This window comes from Podarcis muralis, chromosome 5 (genome assembly GCF_964188315.1).
Source record: "Podarcis muralis chromosome 5, rPodMur119.hap1.1, whole genome shotgun sequence".
Classification (NCBI taxonomy): Eukaryota; Metazoa; Chordata; class Lepidosauria; order Squamata; family Lacertidae; genus Podarcis; species Podarcis muralis.
In genome coordinates this window covers 59,774,331-59,797,343 of record NC_135659.1, presented here as the reverse complement: position 1 = coordinate 59,797,343, position 23,013 = coordinate 59,774,331, and the positions used below count along the sequence as shown (strand labels likewise).

Genomic DNA, 23,013 nt, shown 5'->3' with positions numbered 1-23,013 from the left:
CTTCCTCACCTACAGCCTACTGCTCCTAGGATTCAATTTCCTGTGGTTTCTCTGCACTGGTATAGTTAAGGTAGAATCGATTTCAAGGGAGGTCATTAAGTGCCCTGTAGATGCTACTCTGCCAAAGTAGGGGGCAGTCCCAATTTGTCACAAAAGCAGAACTACGGGGAACAGGGTAGGGACAGAAGTCTACTGAGTTTTGGTCTAAGACTGGCCACTGGTGAGAACCCAAAGCTTTCCAAATCAGTCCTTTGCACTAAGCAGGGGAGGGGAACCAGTGATCTTCCAGATGTTGGGACTACAACCCCTGCCATTCCTGATCACTGGCTATGCAGCCTGGGGCTGATGGGAATTGGGAATTCAGCAACATCTGGAAGACCCCAGGTTCCCCAAGGAAAGTGGATTGAAATTTCACTGCAGCTTCCCAGAATACCCTGTCACCCATGCAGAGTTTCTCATTTAGGAATGTGGGTTTTAATATTCTTGAAATTTCTCTGATTTACTTGCTTTTGCAAGCACTTGATCTTTTAAAGAAGGTCAACCATATGGGAATTTGTATATGAGAGACTGCAATGCAACGGGTGAAGAAGACAGTTCCAAGATCTTGCCTACGATCAGATCCATGAGCAGCAAATATAGCAATCTTGCTGATAGGCAAGATTCATGGGTTTCCACTTGCTGTGTTCTGCTGTCTTCATATCTGTTGTCCCAGGAATGACTTCAGTGGAGACACTGGAGGTGGGAGGAATCATGAATGAATGGAATGGTGATGCAAACTGGCCCTTCCATATGCACCCTGTTAGGCAAAAACCGTACTTTCACAAGCAAGGAGCAATGCCTTCCCAAGCTGTTCTGTCTCCAACCCCAACCCCCTGGTCAGCAGCACATGTGTGCTGCCGAAATGTGAATGTAGAAGTGATTTCTAACTACTAGGTTGCTTGGTGCACTTTAGGGAATGAGACCTTCACAAAATCAAGTTCTGTGTGATTTCTGTCCTATACCAGAGAGAGAAAGGATCAATGTGGAGGCTGCTGTCTCAACGTGGAGACCCCATAAGCTGCATCCTGGCCAGTTTTTCTGGCCACCCCTGTTTTTCTAATCCCTTCCCTTATTCTAGAATATTTCAACATTTGAGGTGATTTCTAGCTGTCACACATATTTCCATGTGTCCATCTCAGTGTTTGGTCCACTAGATCACAGTGTGCAGAAGTTCTTTTTGGAGTAAATGTGATGCCACTGCAGTGTGGGAGCTTCAGGCACAGTCCAGACTTCATAAAAACTGGAGCCACTCCTCTGAGAAATGCACGCTTGCTGCGCTTTCGTCCACAAGCACCAATTTTGCCTTGAGGGTCAAGTCCCCTCTCCCCAGAAGAGTTTTGCAGCTTAACACAAACAGGCTGGTTGTGTTTATATAAGCAATGCTCTAAACACAGGTAGCCCACTAGAAGCATAGAGGAGGAACCAAATTGGTGGTGGTGGGGACCCAGGATTAAAGATACATGCCCTTTGGAAAGTGAAGGCAGGCACTGGGTCCATCCCACAGGGGGAAAGAAAACCCAAAACATTTTATGTGTCTGTCCAAACCCTCATAGAACCAGAAGCCAAACCACTCATGTTCCAGAATGAAGGATTCTGAGTAGCCTTTTGGTATATCGACTACTATCAATTTACAAACATGAAAATGGATTTTTATTATTCCATATGATAAAATATACACTACACATACTAAGCATGCACTTCCAATATTCTGCTTATAGACCCAATGCTAACTGAAAGCTAGTGAGCGCTCACTTCTATCTGGAATTTGGCCTACGAGCAAGCAGTTTTGGAGTGCCTTCTTAATGTGTCTGCACTGTGTATTTGATCATATAGAATATTAAAAATTTATTTTTGTAAGCTCGCTGTTGAGTATCTTACCTTAACTCTTGTCTTTTTGTAGCTGTATGCTACCAAGATCAAACATTCTGTTTTTATTTTGACTATTGTGCCACATGACAGCTTTGAAAAACCCTGGAAAAATTATTGTTTAGAGCCCGAGTAGGCTTCTGGACACAAAAGAAGTGTACAATGAACTGTTGATGCTTACGTGTTGTACTGTGTACTCAAGGAGCAGGTTTCCCTGTGTTGTTGTGTAGTGTAGAAAGTAGTCCTCAAAATATGACCCTTTTAAAGCTCTTGAGGGCTCCAAAGCTTGCACTAGCTTGACTTGGTTGGGCAAAAGCAGGACATGCCAACAAAGGTGTGCCCTGTTAAAATGTGTAAGCTTTCCCAGTCCAGTACAAAGCCACCAATCAATGGATGAGGAAAGACTAGTTTACCAAGAATTGGAACTGCATCTCTTAACTCAGGGATAGTTAACATGATGCCTTCATGTTGTTTGATTTCAGCTCCTATTGACCGTACTGGCTGGGGCTGATGGTCTGCAACATCTGGGTGCGACATTAGCTATCCCTACTTTAATTGGTTACTGATGCTTCTCCATCTCATGCAACCATGTTATATGCTTTCCCTCAAGTTGCAGGTGTGGACAGAACTTTTGAGTTGTGACCCAACCACTTTCCTCATCAGTAGCGACCATGCATTCAGCTCTATGTATATAAAACTGCAAGATTTCTCTGCATTATGGTAGTTGCTGACACTATCAAATCGATTGTGTGTTATTTACAGGAGTAAATGGAATCAGTGACGTTTGTTCCCTAAATGAAGGGAAGAAAGGAACCCTTTTAACACCAACTGTGTCTCTCTTTATCTATAAAGCCAATGTGATAAAATTAAAACGAGTCAAAATGCTCTCCTCCCCCTTGAGCAATCTAAGATTCATGGCTGTCGTGCAGTTCTTTGCAAGGTTGACTTTATTATTAGATTGCTGGTATTTTATGCATTCCGGAAACAGTCTGTTCAGACGTGCTTAAGAAATCCTTCTCGGATAGGAAGTATATATTAACTACAGCAGAAACATGTGCCTCTCTTTATATATTTTTTCAGCAAAAAAGAAAAAGAAAAAAAAGAGAGATAATTAAGACCCTGGGTGTGCATCATTTTGAAAGGCAACTAATGAATTCCAAGAACTGTTATGCGGTTCCTTGAGCTGGGCAAGGCACTGGAGAAAACAAGACACGCGAGTGTGCCCCACAGTGAGCGCCAAATTGTGTAGCCAGCCACTCCATGCTGTTTCGTGTTTTCAGAAAGTAGAATGTTCCATCTTGCCCTAAATAGGCCAGTTTTGAGTGAGAGGGGAGGAGGGAACTGCCACCAACCCAATCTCTGAATGACAGGCCAACATGGCTGGATGTCTCACCAAGGCAGATCGCATGAATTGTCTACCCCTTTTGTCCTCCAACAGGCTCAAAATATCATTCACCTGCCCGAGGTCATTTCCGTCAGCAAACTATCCTTCAGATCAAGCCAGCAAATAATTCCATCACATCAACGCTGCGTAGCATATTTGCACTCCATGGTAGACAGACATTCTCATAACGAACTATGCACTAACAATTCAGAACAAAGCCAACTTTCTCTGGCAGGTTAGAATTCGAATCACGGCCAAGAAATCCACATACATTTGAGCTGTTGAGCCTTAAGGCTTGCTTGGCAGGTGGTGATGTTTGGCTGGCGAGGCCGTTGCAAAGGAAAAGCTGCTTCTGGCCTTTGATGAAGCAAAGAAAAGATGGAACATTTTGCTAGATGTGCACCTCCTCTCCAGGGACATGGGGCAGATAAAATATGAGCTGGGAATACTGTAGCTGGGACCAAGGCAAACTGGGTCTCAAGATTCCCAATTTCCATCATTAATTTAAGTGGTGATTCAAATCAACCCTACTTATAGGGCAGAAGCGATGGACAGGGCGCCACCTTCTTACCTGACACCCCTTGACTCCTGTCACTGGCACACCAGGAGGGGCACAGTTCAAACATACCAGCAGAGCCAATCCGTTGGTGCGTTTGCACCACACTAAACTCATCACCACTTCATTCCTGTAGCACACCACAGCAGTGGCAATGATAGGTCAGGTAAGCTACTGTGGAAGGCTGATTCTTTTTAATTTACAGTGGTGCCCAAAATGGTTACAAACTAGAAGGGGGGAAAGGAAACGGGATGGTTAGTCCAGGCTCAATTATTTCCAATTGAAATGATGGCATGGATAAGTAGGTAATCTCACCCCACATCAAGTAGTGATTTAAAGATTGGATTGGCAATCCCAGCATTTGGGACATTTCAGCTACACGAGAACTAGGAATCAAAACCAGACACCCTCACAAAGCAACTAAAGCGAAGGACAGCAGGTGTATTTGTGGGGAGGGGGGGTTGAATGCACTTCAAAGACAACTGCTGATTCAATTGGCTTTTTCCTCTTGTAAGCAAGTTTTGCAGGGGTCCTTACAGGAGTGGACTGCATGGCTCACATCTGCAGCTTCCTGGTCAATGCCAACATGTGCATATTAACCCAGAGCAGGTTTGTCTTGTCCAATGTACCTGCTGTATTTAAGAGCATAACCAGGAGGTATACTCAATCTTCAACTGCAGGCAGAAAGTAAAAAGGACTGGGGGCTGTTGCGTCAGCTCCACAAAACTAGATCTCAGCACAATCCTCTGCTCAAAAACATCCTCTTTATTGTACCACGGAAAAGAAAACCCATTATAAACAAGTATGTTGAAATATACAGGTTAAGTTACTAGTCTTATTAACAAAATAAAGCTCTATCTATATGTACAGATATCTTTGCGGGGGGGGGGGGAGACAGGGGACAAAACAAAACTAAAACAGCAGCCAGTTGCTAGAGAAAACCAGGGTGGGCAGGTGGGGAGATGGATGTGTTTATAAAAGATAACAGCAAGAGGCAAAGCCTTATCCATTTCCCAGCTAATTGTCTCACTTCCTCTCCATTGAGCCTGTCACGTGCCTTTCTTTGCTCTCACGAAGCTGTCTTTAACATAAATGAGAGTTGGGGAGGAATAAATAACCAGGGAGGTGCAGGTAAAGCCAGTCAGGGGAGCCAAAGTAGCCAGCACAGGTCACACGGATGGTGGCAAGATGATAGACAAGGGCAGGTTCCAGAGGGAATTCTGCATTCGTCTGTTGTGGCAAAGAGAACAGAGAGTCTGGTGTGACATCTCAAAGACTTAACACAGTCAGAGAGGAATAAACCTTTGTGAACGAGGGTCCAGGTGCAAGGGCATTAATTAGAGGTTTCACCTTTTTTTAAAAAAATGGGGGAACACCTTGCCACTCTTCTTGCAAGTGCCATTTTGCTTGTGATGCAAGGAAAGCAATGAAATATTGGTCCCTTAGGTTGGGTCATGTGGATAAAAAAGGCTGATGTTTAAATACAGTGGTACCTCTGGTTACAAACTTGATTCCTTTCGGAGGTCCATTCTTAACCGGAAACATTTCTTAACTTGAGGTACCACTTTAGCTAATGGGGCCTCCCGCTGCCGCTGTGCCGCCGGCGCGCGATTTCTGTTCTCATCCTGAGGTAAAGTTCTTAACCCGAGGTACTGCTTCCAAGTTAGCGGAGTATGTAACCTGTGGTGTTTGTAACCTGAGGTACCACTGTCAATTACTTTTGCCCAAAGAAGGAAGGACTTTTCAGAGTTTTTCTTAAAAATAGAAGTGGAGCTGAATTGCTTTTACCTCCAACTCAATCCTCCTTTCTCTCATTGTTCATCTCCACATCTGGAATAAAAAGATGTGGTATACATGCACTGTTCCAAGATATGAGGGAGGAGGATTCCCACTTGGGACGGCCATCCTGTCAAAAGCCAGAGACTATCCATTTTCACTACTGAGATGAGGCAGAATAGCTGTCTCTTTCTACTATTTTTGCTTTCTCCATGCCATTCCATCTTTGGCCAGTAGAGAGCAAAAGCCTCCCATGTTTTGGGGCATCTCTACTTTTATATTCTGCCTTTGCTTCTGCTAGAACATTGTCAGAGAAGTTTAAGAAGGTCATCAGGTGTGATGAGGTGGGGGAAAGGGTGTATGCAAACACACACATACACTATGCATCTATATATTTTAAGACCATGACCCTCTACATTCCCTCTCACTGCCCCTGCTTCTCTTTCCTTCTTTTCACGTGGTGAAATTCAGCATTCTCCACTCATTGGCCAAGGACAATGTGAATCAGTACCAGAACTACTGCAGCTGCTTTGACCAATTCCACAAAAGGATAAATGGGAGTAGAACGGGGCCAGAAGGATGCAGGAGAAGCCCCTTCAGCACTGGGCCAAGGAGGACTTGTGTATATAGTCATACCTCATGTTACATTTGTTTCATGATACGTTTTTTCAGGTTGCGTCCCGCGGCAACCCGGAAGTACCGGAAAGGGTTACTTCCAGGTTTCGCCTCTGGTAAATGCGCAGATGCACAAAATGATATCACAGGCATGCGCAGAAGCAGTGAATTAGAACCTGCGCATGCGCAGATGTGCCACTGCAGGTTGCGTACTATTCATGTTGCGAACGGGCTTCCGGAATGGATCCCATTTGAAACCAGAGGTACCACTGTAATAAGCAAGGAAGGGCTTGTGTTGTGACCACAGCAGGTAGAGAAAGTTGACAGGGTGGACATCTAAATACATCTAAACACACCTGACAGGGTGTGTGAATTGGCCCACAGTTATTTAGAGTTACCAATTCATTAAAGGATTTAAAATGTACTCATTCAAATTACTGGGCCTTGAATGAGTCCCATATTGCAATTTTCCCTCACAATCTCCCTGGGTTACAAGAGGGGAACTCAAGCACCTGCTGCCTTCCTTGGCTGTGCTAACCATTTCTCTGGCTTCCTTGCTGGAAGTGAACCCCGATTCCCTGGGGCCAACATAGTAACTAAAGACCATGGCAGTAGAGGCACATCCTGATGCCTCCCTATCAATGTTCAGTGGTACTGTCTCTGCGTACCGTAACAACCACAGGTGATGGGGAACCAGGGTTCAGTTCCCAAGAGGGGTCCTGAGAAGCAGTCACCACATCCAAGGCAGGCAGCTGCTGTTACCTGTGCCATCTTAGACCCGCTTACCTGGGAGGAAGCTCCATTTAACTCAATGGTATCTGATGCTATGGAGACACATAACCAGGGTGGCATAACTAGAATTAATTCCGTAACAATCTCTGCCTGAGTTGGGATTCTCCTCTTCTCACAGATATGATCAAGGGATCCTGACCTCCACTAAGGATCTAGTTAGTTTTCAACCCTGCTGCTGCTGCTGGGTGTCTCCTGCTGCTGCATATACTGAGAACTGGCAAGCACACAAGCACAGGAGGGAAACGGGCAGTGGCTTATTTTACAAAACTGGGCCAGGGCTGCCAAGGGTAGACGAGGGCCCCTCCGAGATGTCCGTTGTTATTCATTCAAGTCCAGAGCTAAAAATGGCTCTATGGGAATTTACTGGCAGGGCCGGTGGGAGCAGAAAGAAACAAACACAGGACAAAAGTGGAGTTGGGGTGGGGAGGGAGATGCAGAACTGGCAGGCATCCGGAACATACAGGGAACAAGCGTTCCACCCAGTTTGAGCAAAACTGAAAGGCCCCAGAGAGGTCAGATGAATTGGTGGAGACTGTGTGGCTACTAAAAGCTGGTGCAGATGGCCAGCAGGTGAGGCCTCTGTCCAACCAGCTGCACACACCAGCTTTCAAGGAAAGGAGATCAAGCAAGCAATGGGCACAAGGAGAGATTTGCTGGTAAGCCACAGCACAACTGACTGCTGCATGGAAGACACATGCAGTTGTGACTAGGAGTAAACTACTCCCCAGTCTTGCATTTGCTCCAAAGAGCAAAAAGATCGGTGTTATATTGCTCAGTTGGATTCAGGAGATCTTACATTCCTGGATCGGCTTCAGGTTATATTCCCAGTTATATGCACTCCCTTGCCAGTCCATAATGGATTTTGTTCCCTCCTATATAAACTCTCAGCAGCTTGGGGAGAGAGCCCCGCGCCTCCACCCAGAGGGCAGGAGCGACGTCCCTCAGCAGTCGCAATGTCATCTGCATTCCAAGGCTCTCCTTGAATGGCGCCTCTCTTTGAGCCTGACCCTCATGCACATTCAGCAAGCCTGAGCCAAAATTCCTTCCTTTCAAGACAGAAGATGATGAATGATCAAGAATCCCTACCAACACTATGGACACCAATGACACACAGGCCAGATCCTCTCTTTCTTCTGCTCCATGTCTGTCTTTTATATAAAACATCTAGTAAAACACTGAGTCAGACCATTGGTCCATCAAGCCCAGTATTATCAACTTTGACTGGCAACAGCTCTTCAGAATAAGAACCTTTTCACTGGAAGTGCCAGGGATTGACCTGCACGCAGAGTGTGCCCCCCTATGCCACTGAGCTACAGCCCCTCTCCTTTCAGCAGCTTGGTACAACTACCCACAGGTCCGGCTGCTTCCCGGGAATCTGCAGCCACACAGCGGAAGAACCTGGGGGTATTTTCTCTCTTCCTTGGCCCTCTCCCGCCTTCTTCCAAAGTCAGCTAATCATTTTGATGCTGGAAAGAAGACAAAGGCTGGGGAAGTCCCCTGTTTCCACACACCTCCCTCCCCCTGCGCACCACTGGCTTAGTCTGTGAGAACCACCAGCTCGCCATCACTCTTCTCCTCGCCCTCCGAATCCTCTTCTTCGCTGTAGTGGTACATCTCGCCATCGGGCACTGAATGATTGTCCTCAGCCCCATCCCCTTCCTCTGGCTTCAGGCTACGGGTGTTGATGATGACCGGCATGTTTGCTTCCATGCCACGGGGCAGGTAGTGGTCCATCAGGGGTGAAGCCAGCTGCATCCCAACTGACCGCTGGTACATGAGATCCGAAGAGGAAGGAGGCATCTGGCTGCCCTGAGGTCTAGAAAAGATATTACAGCATGAGAACCATAGCCTCCTCCCTGCTGCTCCTCCACTAACATATACCCCACCTCTCCACAAGGGACTAGGGACTCAGCTATACAGATGCAAATATAACGTTTGAATGCATTATACAAATATGACACTAGATGGTGATAGTGAGCTTATGGCAAATTCAATATATTTTTCAAAACTTATTTTTTTTAAAGCATTTTCACAGCATTTCTAAATGTGTCTAGATTCCACCTAGATTGCAGTGTGTTTGGGTAATGCTGCCCTCTAGGAAATGCAAGTGAAACAGAGGAGCTGTCTGCCACGACCCTTGCTGGATACCAGCTTCCAGATCCTGGGAAGGGCTTTTGGGGCTGCCTGTCTTCTGTGAAGTGCCAGCTATGCTGATGTGATGTGATCCAGCAAAGTATTTAATCATATGTGTGATCCCTTCAAAGTCAGCGAGGCTATCCATAGGCTTAAAGTTAAGACCCCCGGTTTAGTGTTTGTCTGGGTCAGTATAAATCAGCTGTGTCCTTGCCACCAAGGCATAATTTTTAAGAATGTGCATGCCTCTCTGTGGCGACTACCAAGGAAGCCTTTTGCTGGCCACAGTCAGAGGTTTATGGTCCCACATTTTGCTCGTGCAAAGGGCACTTTGCAGAGGACGTGCTGGGCTGTCTTTTGCTCCCCAAATCAGCCACTCCCTAAGTCGGATCTGAGCAACAGGAAGCTCCTGGCTGGGCTCGGGAGCAAACAGAGGGGAGAAGGGGCAGGGAGCCTCACGCAATCAGGTAGCCCTGCCTGGCGTCCTGGCGCCGATTCCTCATCAATGCCTTGTATTCGCCAACACGGAGCCGCTTCCCTTCCACGATGCAGGTGCGCTTGGGGCGGGGCTTGTACTTGTAATTGGGATACTTCTCCAGGTGCTGGCGGCTGAGCCGAGCCTGCTCCTCATAGTAGGGCTGCTTCTCCTGATTCGACATTGATTTCCATCGTGAGCCTGCAAAGTGGAAACAAGAGGCAGAGGGAGAGGTTTAGCCAGTTTACTTTGTTCTTGCTTCCAGCCACGTATAGCTAGCCTGTTCTGTGCTGTCAAAATGCTGCTTTTTAATGTAAACAGGAGAGGATGTCCTTAAAACAAAAGGAGAAGGGGAGGGACGACACAAAAATAAATGGATTTGTGATGTTGGAGATGAGAAATATAGGCAAGCAATTACTCTTCCAAGTCTGAAGTCTGAACCCAACAAAAATGGGTTGTTCAGCAGGCCATAAATTACAACAAACAGGTTGCATCAGGTAGATCATGTAGTAGTAGTAGTAGTAGTAGTAGTAGTAGTAGTTGAAGTAGTTGCACCCTGCCCATCTGACTGGGTTGCCCCAACCTCTCTGGGAGGCTTCCAACAAATATAAAAGCAGAATAAAACATCAAACATTAAAAATTTCCCTATACAGGGAATAGTGCTCATCTAGAAATTGTGCAAGACTTGATCAAGGCAATGGATATGCCAGATGGAGCACCCATTTCAAAATCAAAACAAACCCTATATCTCTGCATCCCCTTGCAAAATGCCACATGTGCCTTTTAAATGAAGAAGAGAAGAGGCAGGTGTCCATCAAATATTTTCAATTCACTTAAGCTAGGAGCAAGGACCATAGATTCCTCCATGTGTTCAGTTTGCACATTTTTAAATAGGTATATGTTTTATGTCCTCAGTGAACACTAACCCTAACATCATGGTTAATATCGCTTTCCACTACCAGAAGGAAATGAAGTTATTCACAGGGACAATGTACAAAATACAATATACTATGAAATCCATTAACACGAAAGAAATATAATGAAAGTGCTCATCCACAAAAAAATTAACCCAGCACAAGATAACCACTGCAAAAGGATGAACACCAAAAATCAAACAGCCAAAATCCAGGAGACGCTGTGCTTAATAAAGACTTCTTCACTTTGTAATGAGCACATATAGCTGAAAAGTTTTCATTTGAAACTCCCAGCTATTGTCAAGCAGCAAACACTGACTCAGAATGGTTGTTTACATATGTTATTATTCCAGAGAGATGCACTGCACATTTCAAACACTGGATTACTTGAGATGTGGTAAAAAGAGCCAGACTGCAAGGCCCAAATACCAAAACAGACAAGTGAGAATTTAATTAATTTTATTTCTTTCAGCTATTTATATGCCACTTAATCACTGAAGTTTCTAAATGGTGTGCATAAAAAAATTACAAAAAGCATATGGTGAATAATATCAATGAAAATTAAACATCAGAACAGAGAACTTCCTTAAAATGCTTGCTGGAACAGAAAGGTCTTTTCAAATGCCCAAAGTTCTAACAGGGAGGGGATCTGCCTGATCTCAGCTGGGAGGGAGTGCCTCAGAATCAGGCCCACAATACCAAATGAACAGCTTGTGGGGGATACAAGTCGTGCATTTGAGTCCCTGGGGACCACTAACACTTGTTAAGGGCTTTGCAAATTAATACAAGAACCTTTAACTTGGACTGGTGACATATGAGCAGCCAGAGCAAACTGTTTAAACCATGGCGTTATGTGCTGGTGATAGTCTGTCCCCACAAACAGGATAGTGGTAGCGTTTTGCACCAGCTGGAGTTTCCAGACCAAGACGAGGGCTTGCTCCACCTAGAGCCCACTGCGATAATCCAGCATTTCCATATAAAAAGCCACAAGCCACAGTGAACAGGCAGCCCACCTATTGCTAATGAGAACCCCTCCCTCCTGCTGACCTTTCCTGTCACCTTCCTATGCTGCTCTTTTTGAATTCTTCCCAGCACAAGGTATGGTGAGCAGGTGCAACAGCTAAAATAGGCTGCCCTGCTGTAACTCGAATTCCCTGGGCTGAGTGACCTTTACTGTCATTCCCACCAGAAAGTGTGTGAAGAATGCAGGCTGGAGAGATATGGGAGGTTTCGTCCAAGCAGGGGAAGAAGCAGAGGAAGAAAATCAGCCCAAGATTACTTTGGCAGACAGGACTAAAAACAACAAACACAGCAAGCGTTCAGGAGAAACTCAGCCTGGACAAAATTCACTTGGTCAAGGCTTCTTGGAGAGGGAAACTACAGCAAAGCCGGGTGGGTTGAACTACCCCTTAACTATTAAAGAAACTCAAAATCAAAACAATGATGAGTCCTGAGGCCAGATTTGCAAATACAGCTGAATGAGGTGGCAAAATGGACCATTATCATTTCTGACTGCAGGCAGGGGTGCCATTTTTGAATATTTACCAAAGTACAAAAAACCCCTCCTTGCAGCAGAAACTGGCACACCATGAAGCAGCTCCCTCTTCCCAATTTCTACTTGTAGGTAATAAAAATAAAAATGGAGTGTGTTAAAAAATGGCAACATCCTCATCTGCATTCAGCAGAGATCTAGTCGATTCTACCGTCTCCTGATGCAGCTCCAACCAGTGTTACATTCATTAATATCTGTGAAGTATTCAGCTGCTGCAGTTCATGTGGGCACGATACAAATTTGCACACCTTCAAACTATGCCAGAAAGATTCTGATGCAAATTCCCCCAGCTAGCTCATGAAAACTTTGAGATATGCTCTCTCAAATAAGTAATGTTTAAGTAACACAAATCCATCACAGTGGCTATTTGTAGGTTGCGGGGTGAAAAAGGCAGTCTACCACAAGGCCCCTTGATGCTGAAGGTCAACGTGGGTTAAGAGCACTCCTTTAAATAAAGAGCCCTTACTTTTATTTTAGCAACAATACACAAGCCCAGATTAAACATGCGGAGAGTAACCCACAAACCTCCAATGCTGAAGCATAACATGTTCACTCCCAGCACAGTGGACTGAGACCTCCTTCAGAAACCACACCAACCTCTTTAAATAACCACCCAGGCTGTGCGACAGCTCAACACTAGGCCACATCATGGGAAACACATGCTTGAGTGAGACAGCACTGCCGCTAGTGAGGGTTATTTTTGTTTAGCATTAACAAAACATGACATCTATATTAGGTATTGTGCTGTTAACTTCTACCTGTGGTGTACAAAAAGACCAGACAAGGAGCTGGATGTCACACAAAGCAAGGGTAGAATCCAGCCTAGAACTAAGACTCGTGTTCCATCAGCACAAGGACTTCTCCTTCCACAGTGGAACATTTCCTCCCTCTTTTCCCTGCCATGCACTCTCTAAATCTCTTCTAGGGGCTCCCTGCAACCTTCTGGAACAGATTTGGGGAGAGTGTGGGGTGTGCATGGCAGACAGTGGGGGAGTCCCATTGTGCAAGTGGATGTAGCAATTGAATAGTGCCCTGTGTTTTTAAGGCTCAAATCCTATGCCCACTTACCTGGCAGTAAGCCTCACTGAGTTCAACAGAAATTTACTTCTGAGTAGACATGGATCGCACTGAGTGTACGCTATTATCCAAGAGTTCACAATCTTCTACTTAAATTTTGGGTTAAGATTCAGGTGACGAGTGATCATATGATTTCTCAAAATATGCTTATTGGAACAGTCTTCAAAATATACCTTATATAGCAAGCTCATGGTACTTTATTCTCACAACCTGAATTTTCAGAGGTATGTGCTCTTACAGCTGGGTTCCCTGTTTACTGGCTCTGACAAAGAAGAGACTCATTCTGATGTAGCGGCAGAGCATATGCCAATTTTTGCTCAATAGTTTAGGCTGGAAACCACCCACCAGCTGGGAATATACAGCAGAGCTCCCTGCAACTAAGAAGAGTTCTCAAGTCATCATTCCCCTTTCTTTACTGACCCCACTGTCAATGTTTTTGACAGGCCCCTGTCCCAAGAAGCTCATTGTCTTTTCCCCCTTAAGTTAAACTTTAAAGCACCATGTATGTATATCTGCACTGATGTAGCAGAACAACAACATACAGCTGCCAGGTCTAAGAAAAGTTGTGGAGGACCAGGCAGGGGTTGGGGCAAGCCACAGTGACTGGAGCAAAAGTGTTCCTTCACCCTCAGGTTTTCCCCAGCCAGGCCTTAGAATTCCTTAGAATTGTTTACCTGGACTGCTTGTAAAACAGGATGGGAAAGTTGCGGAGGTACAAAAGCTGTAGATCTACTTATTATTTTGGTCCTTTATAAGCAAGCCCCTGTGGTTGTTAAGCTTGCTAACAGGGATAATTGCCATACACGGGGGTTTTCTATGGGATGAAAAGTATGCATAAAGTGGCTCAGCGTGCTATGGCCACTGCAAAAACCTGGGGCTACTTTCTCAATTCAAATGTTGTGGGTTGTCATGGCGATACTTTGCCAAACTTGAACACTCACTTCTGGGTTTGCGGCGTTTGGAAGCAGATTTGTTCGGCAACTAAGCCGTTCGAGAACCAAGGTTCCACTGTACTCACTGCAATGGATGTGCCTTCTCCCATCTTCAACCATAAATCCACAGGCAAACCATGGGCCATCTCAATGAAGCTCATGGACCACTGGTGGTCCGAAGGGCACACTTTGTGGACCTCCAAGCTATGGGATTTGGCCTGACACACAGGCCTTTGTTTTAACCATGTGTTTCATGAGTGTTGCTGAGGGCAGAGATCATCCAGAAGTAGGCAAGGCCTAGTGTAGCACTGTACGGGGAACAGTGATAACGGGAGATAAAGCTAGATGGCCAATAATTTATAATTTAAAGAGAGATAAATCTAGATGGCCAATAATTAATTGTGATTCCAGTAAAAGCACTAGAGAAGTCAATGCAGGTTGCTTATCATTTCCATGACTCTTTCAGAGCAGTTCCTACACTGCTTTGCTTCCTTGTGGTCCAAGGCAAGATACTTGCACTGCTCTTATCTGGTTTGTGATAAGCCATCCTTTCTGCCCAATCATCATGGGTTCCACAGGTAATCCCGCAGATTAGAATGAATATAGGCATGTTGTAGATCGCCACCCAATTAGCGCTCATCAGTACCAACCGATCAGGATTTCTGCTGGCTGTGAATTTCAGAATAACTTCACATGCCCGGCATCTTAGGTCAGCTGCATGCTGGTGTGAAGAGAGAAAATCGCCTACTGGAAACCTCTCTTCTAAGTTCCAGGTTTTCAAGCACCAGTTCCTTGGGTTGGCGGCAGTCCACATACTGCCTCCCACCAACCCACAGCTCAGAATCCTGTTCCTGGAAGGAAGCCTTATTTTGTTCCTTCTTCCAGCAGCAAAGCTCTAAAGAACAAGAGACAGAATAGGCTTGCTGCTGAATGGAAGAAGTGCTAAGTCTGTACAGGCTCACTCCTGAGGGCTACTGGGAAAAGCTGGCCGCCTGCTGACTTCACAGCTGCCAAGCAAGGCCTAGAACTGCTTCTCTAGGTCAGTGCAAAGCCAGCAGTTTATGTCACTAGCTTGCAAAAAAAAAAAAACAGGCCCACAACCACAGCTGTATCTATAGCTCCCTGAGAATGGGCTTCCTCTGCACATGTGGGTTTTTGCTCTCTTTTTTTCTAAACCAAAAAAAGACCTTAAAAAATAGAAAAGGCTGCTTTCACATCTGCTTGTGTGCTCAGGTGTCGGAGCCAAAGAATCAAGACAGCTGAGAGAGAGAGACAGAGAGAGAATATGAGGAGGATTTGCTTTTGTGCTTTTATCCTAGCGCACAGCCTGCTGGTAACCTGCATGAGATTAGCAGTAATTCCTTGCCTGAGGGTGCATGGGGCTAACAATGTGCCTTACAGGAATCCCAAAAGCCATGGAGGGGAAGAGGGGGGGGAGCAGAACGAATAAGGACACCCGCCCACAGACTTACCTAAAATCTTACTGATGCTTGAGTTGTGCATGTCTGGGAAGGCCTGCAAGATCTTCCGTCTCTCGTCCTTGGCCCACACCATAAAGGCATTCATGGGACGCTTTATGTGGTTGTTGTTCCTGGATTCGGGGAAATGTCGTGAGCCTGTGAAGGAAAGACCAAGGAACAGCCACTATAGAGACACCGGCAAAGCCAAGCCAAACAGAACTGGCAAAGGAATAGGGCATTTAGGAGCAAGCAGCAGACTCAGTTTAGAAAAGAAAATACTTCTTCATGCAGTGTGTGGTTCAACTAGGGAACTCGCTTCCACAAGAGGCAGCGATGGCCACTAACCTAGATGGCTTTAAAATAGGATTCGACAGATTAATAGAGGAGAGAGATATTGGTGGGTAAAGTCTGCCTCTGCAGTTAGAGGCAGCAGTCCTGCCCTCCCCAAACCATGGACTTCACAAATTCTCAGCTTCTTTGCAGTTTCGCTTACAGCTGACTTGTGGAAACCACTGTGCTACCTATAGGCCATGTGTGGAGAACCTTTGGCCCTCCAGGTGTTGCAGAGCTACAACTCCCTGACCATTGACCATGCTCGCTAGGGCTGATGGGAGTTGAAGTTCAGCAATGTCTGCAGAGCCAAAGGTCTCCTGCACCAGCTATAGATAGCACAATGTGGTTTCTGCATATCAGCTGAGTGTGGAACCGTAAAGAAGCTGAGAACTTGTAAAGTCCATGGGGTAGGAATCTCATTATACAAACTAAATGGGATTTTTCAGCTTTGCCTTTCCCCCACCCCGATTATTGGGCTTTGGAGACCTGAAAGATGTTAACTGCAGCAGAAGCACCTGTGAGGAACAGAAAGGAGGGGGGACCCAATTCTATCATAGATAATTTTTTATGATCAACTATCATTACCATCCCCATCACAGGTTAGCATGGACTCATCCAGTCTCTGCAAAGAAGTCTCATCCACCTGTTCTTTTGCAGGTGAAGAATCCAAGCTGACGTGGTCCTGAAAGCACATGGGAAGGTGGTTTACTGAATTTTACCAGGGCAAGCAAGGTTAGGAGTGACTTGAATGAAAACTTCAACTGAAGCATTTACCGGCATGCACTTTGTGCTAAATAAAAACTATATGCTTTTACTTCTTGTTAGTCAAAAGTAAATGACTTTTGAGAAATAAGGAGCCCCAAAATGCAGGGCTGCATAGCATAAAAGCTGCTCCTTGACTGGACAGCCAAGGACCAGCCCAAGACCAGCATGCAGCACTATCTGCAAGACAAAGGGGCCTGGAAAGGTTGTTTAGGACACACCACCATGTTTGAACTCAGCAAGCAGGGCAGGAAAATTTCAGAATCCCTTCAATTTACAGAGAAGCCCCATTGAAACCAGACTGGAAACTCCAAAAATCATTCTAGATCACTTCTAAAAGCATCACTCTAAAGACAAAAGTCATGGGAGCAAGATCTTCTTGTAACTTTATGACAACAGAGCAATCATTCTATTCAGTGATGCTCCTGAAGTTCAGAATTGGGGAGTTCAGGGCACAAGCTTCCCAGTTCAGAACTTCTGGGCTAATCCTGAGCCAACCCCCAACTCTCCAAGGTACAGGATCAGATTATAATTTGGTTGGTTCCAGCAACAGCCTCCCCACTGCCACACCTCTTCCCTTACCCACTGAATCAATCTGGCAGTGTTGGAGGTGATGAAAAGGGCTACTGCTATTACAGCTTAGGTCCTGCAGCAGCATGGGAAGTCCTGGAAAATATAATTCCCCAAAGATTCTAGTGTCTTAATAAGAAAGCTGAAGAGCTGGGAGACTGCAGTTCCCAGGGAACCTGGTACCTGGGATGCTGTTGCTCCATCTAGACCTGGCATCCCCAACCTGTGGCCCTCCAGATGTTTTGGCCTACAACTCCCTTGATCCCTAGCTAACAGGACCAGTGGTCAGGGATAATGGGAATTGTAGTCCAAAACATCTGGAGGGCCAAAGGTTGGGGATGCCAGAGTATATTTTGGGGCAAAAAGAAGGGGCAGTGGAGGTAATTGTGGAAGCCTCACTACATTGTCTATTGGGGTAGAAGCTCAACTAAGAAGCTCACAAGCCTTCTCATATTCCTGATGATCTCACTAGAAGCAAAAACTCAGCATACCTCAAGCTTAAAAATGTATACCTAAATTCAAGTCCAAACCAAGTTCCAATTAGCTCATTATAAATGAGTCCATTCCTAATTGAGTCTTGGCAAGTTCATTCTTCGCTATTACAAAAGTGGACTTTGAAAACTTGGGTACCAGTTACTTTCCTTACAGGTGATGGGTCTATCCCTCCACAGATTCCACATTATACTTATTCGTATCTACTTCCTCAAAAATATGGTTTTCACACCTGACTTTTAACAGAGAGTGCATCTTCAGGGTGTTATAGGAGTTCTAAGGTTTTATATATACAGAATTGTTGTTGTTTAGTCGTTTAGTCGTGTCCGACTCTTCGTGACCCCATGGACCAGAGCACGCCAGGCACTCCTGTCTTCATATACAGAATAAATGTTCATAAATGAACAAGGCAAACACACATGCATAAGTACAATGCCTGAAACAGTATGGAAATCCTGACTCTCTCCCTCTTTAAGACCAAACCTGTCTCAGAAATACCACTTACCTTCCTATAGGGGTGATTTGGAGATCCATCCAACGCTCTGCTTTGGCTGTGCAGAAGCTGTCGGGCATCCTGGATTGCTTTGGTGATAGCATCTCCCTCCCCCAGGAACCCTGAAATTTTAAAATGGAATGGAATCAGTGTCACAAGATCAAGCAGGGATATCTGGTGCCCTTGCACAGAGCCCATTCTCAGAAAGGTATTTGCGGAAGAAAGGCATGCCACTTAAGTTCCAGTTCCAGCAGTCTTAGATCCATTGTCTTCTAAGTATGGTTACCAGATTTTTTTTAATGAATCCAGGGACACTTTTCAACTTCAATGGATTTTGTGTGGGGGCTGATTTGTAAATCTGGGGACTGTCCCCAGGAAATGGGGATGTCTGGTAACCTTACTCTAACTCTAGAGTGAAAATATATTTCTCATGGTATCTTCCTTTTCAAAACCAAAGCAAAAAAATGCCATACACAAGCAGGCTTGGGATTTTAAATTACTGAAAATTTAAACATATATTAAATGAAACACATTTAAACAGAGCATGTGGACATAACTGATATGAAGTTGTGTTATACTGAGTTAGACCAGGACTGAGCATTGCCTCCACTGATTGACAGCAGCTCTCCAGTCTTCCTTAGTCCTGCCTGGAGATTCCAGGAATTGAACCTGGAACATTTTCTGTATGCTCTACCAATGAGCTACAGCCTTTCCCCTTCCAACACTGGTGCAGCAGGACCAACAGACGAAGACAATGCCAAACAGAATCCCAAGAAATGCCAGGTTCAAGTCCTTCCTAAATCCAGGGATGGGTGCAGATCTTTTCCCACAGCAAATCAAGAGAGCAAGGTAACAAATCATGAGCTTGCAGTTGTCATCCAAATGCAGAAGCACTTCTGTGCCAGCTTGGAACCTGAGCAGGGGGAATTTCCATAGCCTTACTGTTATGTACTGAAGTTCCCACCCTGGGCCAGCAGGGGGATACTGTAGATAGTTTTCACTCAGGTCCACATATGAAAGTGATGTTCAGTGATTGGATAGTTACAGAAAGTGGTTACTGTTGCGTTGTAGTGGAGCTCTATATAAGCAGGCTGGCTGAACCCTTCAGTTCAGTTCTGTTCTGGCCTGTGAATAAACAAGAGCTGTTTGAAGAATCACTGTGTCGTCTGATATGTTCACCCACAACGTAACACTTACCCAAAGGGAGGCTGGGAGGGCTGGTCTGCAGCTCCTGAGAGACCCCATGGTTAGGAGTGAGGGACTGGCAGCTGCTGATCTTTAAGCTGGGTGAGCTGGAGGAATTGGGGAGCTCGGAGCCTTTGGGCTTTGCTGTTAAGTTCAGTGGCTGCGAAGATTCCTGAAAAGGAAGGAGAGGAGGAGAGTAGAAGAGCATTCCAAGGGGAGTTTGGGAGCCCACAGAGAAAACAGGTTGGGGGTTGCACCTGGATCTGTAGGTGGCCTGAGCTTGCAGGTCTCTTCAGTGCGGACAGAGGGGGGCTGTGCAGCAGTTGCATGGGGTACTCCACTGCAGATGGGACAGGAAAGAGAACAGTCAAAGATCAGTTATCAAATCAAACAGCTGCTCAAATCTTTCTCCCAGCGAAATCTCGCCAGGAATCGCAAGCTTTCTGCATTAAGAGTTAGGAAACTCAAACGGGGCTCTCAGGGCTAAGCAACCCAAAACAGGTTTGCATAAAATTGAAATTGGTTTAACAGCTAATCAATAGTTCCCTGGTGTGTGTCTCTGAGCATTTGAGGGAGTCATGGTCCTCTGATGCAGAGTCTTCCTATGACAGCAGCCCCAAGGAGGAGACAGGTCCACACACTGGTCCTTCTCACGTGAATCCACTGGCATTGGAGCCTACATCTTATCCCCTAAACCCTGAGAAAACACCTCCAATAACTAAACCACAGACTCCTCTGAGGATCAGGGGAGCCCAAATGAGCTTTCCCCAAAACAGTTCCTACAGATGCAGCACTTGGCAGGGTGAGGGGCAGGGGACAGAGGCCTTCCCTCTTGACTGTGCGGCCCAGAGCATAAAGCTCTGCCAGTTTCTCCAAGACCCTACCAAGACAATTTGGGATTTTCTGCCACAGCTGCAGGGCCACTAACTGTAATCCTGGATGGTTTCTTGGCCCTTTTCTGAGGCAAGGCTAGCCCCAAACATTTTGCTGACTCAAGTGAAGGCCAAGATAGGCTAGCTGGAACCAGCTCTTTAAATCCAATAAGCCTGACTGATTTGGCTTTAATTGAAGATACTACCGTCTTTTTTGCTCTATAAGACTCACTTTTTCACTCCTAAAAAGTAAGGGGAAATGTATGTGCATCTTATGGAGCGAATGCAGGCTACGCAGCTATCCCAGAAGCCAGAACAGCAAGAGGGATTGCTGCTTTCACTGCGCAGCGATCCCTCTTGCTATTCTGGCTTCTGAGATTCAGAATATATTTTTTTCTTGTTTTCCTCTTCCAAAAACTAGGTGCGTCTTGTGCTCGCTTCGGCAGCACATATACTAAAATTGGAACGATACAGAGAAGATTAGCATGGCCCCTGTGCAAGGATGACACGCAAATTCGTGAAGCGTTCCATATTTTAAAAAAAACAAACTAGGTGCGTCTTGTGGTCTGGTGCGTCTTATAGGGTGAAAAATGCGGTAAGTTTGCCAACCGCATAGACTTGTGTGGTCCCATGGACACGCAAGACAACTGTGCAGAAGCACTCAGAAAGACTGTGTCTCATTAACCAGAATTCAACACTTTTCTTGGCCTCTTCGTACCTGGTTTGCAAGGGATTGGCTGGATGGGAAGTGCCATTTGAGGATCTGGGGAGACCGGAAGAGGCTGGTGGCTGGGAGGAAAGGCTGGAATCATTACATAGGGCATGTTGACCTGCTGGAGAGAAAAGGGTGAGGGGGACAGACAGACAGACAGACAGACAGACAGACAGACAGAGCCAAAGACAAAGTTATCTTTAAGCAGTGCTTTTTCTAGGTGGTACTCAAGGGTACATACTACTGGCACCTCTTTTTTTGGTTAAAAATGTGACATTTACTGTCATGGGTGTAGCCGAGAGGGGCACCTGCCCCCCCCCCAATCAATACAAATCAACACAAATCTGAGGTTTTGCACCCCCCAAAGCCTGCCTCCCCCAAACAAAAATGCTGGCTACGTCCATGCTTATTGTAACTTCATGTTGAATACCAGCTCCTGTTTCTCTAGAAAAAAAAGCATTGCCTTTAGGGAACAACAGAATCTATCCAAAAAGACTTATCCAAGATCGTGTGAAGTTGTGGAGAGATCTCTATGGCTTTCTTACTTTTCACTCCATTAGGTAAAGGTAAAGGGACCCCTGACAATTAAGTCACGAAGGACTCTGGGGTTGTAGCGCTCATCTCACTTTACAGGCCAAGGGAGCTGGCTTTTGTCCATTTACGCAGACAGTTTTTCCAGTTCATGTGGCCAGCATGACTAAGCTGCTTCTGGCGAAACCAGAGCAGCGCACGGAAACGCCGTTTACCTTCCCGCCGGAGCGGCACCTACTTATCTACTTGCACTTTGATGTGTTTTCGAACTGCTAGGTGGGCAGGAGCAGGGACCGAGCAACGGGAGCTCACCTTGTCTCGGGGATTCGAACCGCCTACCTTTCTGTACCCTCCCAACATATCTATGGAGGTACAACCACGCCATACTGCAGTGGAGGGAAGGCTGAAGCTTAGGGTCAAACTACAGTGAGAATGAGATGGGAAAATGCATTTCCAGTGCCATTTTTTTTTCTGTGCTCAAGGGAGCCAGAAGGAATGGGATGGTGGGAATTTGCAATGCAGGAGGGCGAATTGGACAGGGGCTGCAGTGCAGGAGGGAAATTAGGACCTCCCCTCTGCACAATGGCTTTGATCAATTTGCCTTCAAAGTGAAGGGCCTATGGCTTAGTGGTAGAGCACGTGCTTTGAATGCGGAAGGTCCTGGGTTCAATCCCTGGAATCTTCTACTAAAAGGGTAACAATCAGCTGCTCATGAGTCCTTGCAGAGAGCCACATGTGGTGCTTTGAAGCCCTGATGATTAGCTGGTTGTTAGGGCTTTAAAGCACTATATACACAGCTATCTGCAAACACCAGCGATCAGACAATTGCCAAGGCTTGCAAAGAGCTGCACAGGGCAATATGCACAGGGCTTTGCAGGTGCCACCAGCCCCTTTATAGCTAAAAAAAAATCTTTACCTGCCCCATAACTGATGTCATAGATGACTTCAGGTATAAGGCAGGTGGGCTCAGAGACCAAATGGGGAAGCATGGCAAGCCTAATCAGAACTGTGGGCCACAAGATTACCCACCCCTGATGTACAACATACACCCCAGTCTAAAACACATTCACTTTGAAGTGAGACCCATGGATTTTGATGGGATTTACTTTTAAATAAGGGGTTTAGATTTGCAGCCATTGGCAGACCTATCTTACGGTTTGAATCCATGTTCAATTCACTATTGTCCTGCTTCTATGTTAATTTCTGGACAGCTAGAAAAAGAATTCATGTGACACTCCTAACCTAGTTACACAGGGAACATCTGGCAGAGCCAGGTGCCAAACCTTTGTCTCCTGATTTTCAGTCTATCTTCCTTGCTATGTGCAGGGGGAAAGGAGACCCCTTTTACCTGGATTTGCTGCTGTAGCAGGTTGATCTTGTGTTGCTGCTGGATCAGCTGTTGCTGTTGCTTGGCAATCTACAAGAGGAGAAGACTATGAAGGGCCAAGGGGCCAAATGAACACAGGCAGCCCATGAGAGCTGCTGCCGATGA

At 45.7% G+C, this 23,013-nt stretch overlaps 1 protein-coding gene and 1 non-coding gene across 9 annotated transcripts in view; one reads left to right on the top strand and one right to left on the bottom strand.

Moving 5' to 3' along the window:
* Positions 1-4,592: 4,592 nt before the first annotated feature.
* The window catches only part of SOX13 (SRY-box transcription factor 13), a 66,822-nt gene continuing 48,401 nt past the window's right edge, over positions 4,593-23,013 (bottom strand). For 5 of the 8 annotated variants that reach the window (XM_028734211.2, XM_077928969.1, XM_028734210.2 and 2 more), the window contains 9 exons: positions 22,870-22,938; positions 20,997-21,111; positions 19,664-19,746; positions 19,419-19,578; positions 18,234-18,343; positions 16,490-16,586; positions 15,584-15,727; positions 9,621-9,837; positions 4,593-8,844 (listed from right to left, as the gene is read on the bottom strand). In XM_028734211.2, coding sequence (XP_028590044.1) covers positions 8,565-8,844; positions 9,621-9,837; positions 15,584-15,727; positions 16,490-16,586; positions 18,234-18,343; positions 19,419-19,578; positions 19,664-19,746; positions 20,997-21,111; positions 22,870-22,938 — 1,275 coding nt within the window. In that variant the 3' untranslated portion in view covers positions 4,593-8,564. The remainder of the gene's footprint in view (positions 8,845-9,620; positions 9,838-15,583; positions 15,728-16,489; positions 16,587-18,233; positions 18,344-19,418; positions 19,579-19,663; positions 19,747-20,996; positions 21,112-22,869; positions 22,939-23,013) is intronic. The other 3 variants (XM_028734208.2, XM_028734206.2, XM_028734212.2) reach the window with 3 other exon arrangements.
* Positions 20,709-20,815, top strand: LOC144327892 (U6 spliceosomal RNA). The gene has a single exon (XR_013393067.1). It is a non-coding gene; the product is annotated as a U6 spliceosomal RNA (small nuclear RNA).